This window comes from Frankliniella occidentalis, unplaced genomic scaffold (genome assembly GCF_000697945.3).
Source record: "Frankliniella occidentalis isolate FOCC.00 unplaced genomic scaffold, Focc_3.1 Scaffold731, whole genome shotgun sequence".
In the NCBI taxonomy this organism is placed as follows: Eukaryota; Metazoa; Arthropoda; class Insecta; order Thysanoptera; family Thripidae; genus Frankliniella; species Frankliniella occidentalis.
In genome coordinates, this window is record NW_026267843.1 from 36702 (window position 1) to 38128 (window position 1427).

At 65.7% G+C, this 1427-nt stretch overlaps 1 protein-coding gene across 1 annotated transcript; it reads left to right on the forward strand.

Annotated features, from left to right (window-relative positions):
* The first annotated feature begins 184 nt into the window (after nt 1–184).
* Nucleotides 185–1172, forward strand: LOC127751692 (uncharacterized). Its single transcript, XM_052275655.1, has 2 exons — nt 185–501; nt 588–1172. The coding sequence occupies exons 1-2, from the start codon at nt 185–187 to the stop codon at nt 823–825; spliced, it is 555 nt and encodes a 184-aa protein (XP_052131615.1). The 3' UTR covers nt 826–1172.
* Nucleotides 1173–1427: the final 255 nt, after the last annotated feature.

Here is a 1427-nt window from a genome sequence, read left to right on the forward strand (position 1 = left end):
GGGGCCGCGACGGGCCTGTGCGACCATTACAGTAATTACACGGCCAGTGCGTTGGGCCCCGCGACCGGGCCAGGCCCGCGGTGGTTCCCGCGAGACATGGTGCTGGCCCGGGTGCGCGCACACGTCGAGGCCAGCGACGCCATCTGGCTCATCTACGCCGCCACCAGGTCCGGGATCGTCACGAATGCCTGGCTGCCGCAAATATGGACGTCAAAATGACACTTTTGTAGAGCGAAAGAGTTGGAGTCACTGCGACGTAATCCTTTTCCGTGTCGCTGCGGCTGCTGCGGCTGCCTGCAGGTCGCGCGCGTCGCGGTGGTGCCTGCTGTTCTCGCTGCGCCTGTGCGAGTGGTCCGCGCTGGTGCCGCCGCCGCCCGTGCGCCGCCTGCCCGCCCTCCGCTACGTCCTGTTCCTCACCTGGTGGTGCACGTCCGTGTCCGTCACGCTGGGCAACCAGTACCTGCTGCTCAAGAACGCCAGGGAGTACATCAAGGGCTTCAGGTGGGAAGCGCGCGCGCCTCGGGAGGGAACGCCAAGCGTCAACACGAACGTTCTCGCTTCAACGGCTTCTCTCTGTTTCGCTCCAGCACCATCTCCACGGTGTCGTTCATCAGCTCGACCATCATGACGGCCATCCAGCCCGTGGTGGTGCTCATCAACAGCGCCGTCAACTTCCGCCGCCTCTCGCCGCACGTGGCCGGGCTGTTCATGCCGCCCCTGCGCTTCAACGGCTGGTTCGTCGTGGCCTGCAGCACCATGGCCGTCGGGCTCGTCGCCAAGCACGTCAGTCGGACATTGTGGCAGCCTTGCAGCTTATGGCCGTGATTCTAACGCGTTATTGCAATGTGTGATTTCTTTCCTCGAAGGCTCTCATATGGCATGCGCAAAGGAAAGGGAACCTGGCCAACTTTCTCGAGTTTCTGGCCTCGTTCATCACGCTGAGCTTCGACTCGCTCGTGTTCCTCCTGTGCAACTGCGCCCAGGACAAGCTCTACGTTAGTGCAGAACACGGTGGTGCAGAAGCGTGCGGAGTGCTGTAGTGGATTAAGCTGTGTCCGCTGCCCAAGCCGAGGTTCCTCTTGATCAACCTCTCCCCTACAGGAGGTCAACACACGCCTGGGGGACGTCGACAAGGTCGTCCCGGAGCTGCGGCCGCTGGTCCTGGAGTCGGCCGCGCGCCAGTACGAGCTCACCGCGGACCAGGTGGGAGGGCGCGGCGGCGGCGGGCGCCCGGGAGGTGGGCCACCCAGCTGACGGGCGCGCGCGCCGGGACTGCCCGCCTGCCCGCAGGTGGGCGCGCTGGGCACCGCGGGCGCGCTGGGCCTGCCGCTGGCGTGCAACTCGGTGCGGCACCGCGTCAAGCTCGTCACCGACTCGTTCGTCCTCTACCGCTCCGTGGAGAACTTCGGCTCGCAGCACGCCGGCAC

What these genes read in the sequence shown, in the direction of transcription:
- LOC127751692 (XM_052275655.1), top strand. Translation starts at nt 185, where the DNA reads ATGCCTGGCTGCCGCAAATATGGACGTCAAAATGACACTTTTGTAGAG. An exon ending in GAGTACATCAAGGGCTTCAG is followed by an intron (nt 502 to 587) that starts GTGGGAAGCGCG and finishes GTTTCGCTCCAG; the next exon opens with CACCATCTCCACGGTGTCGT.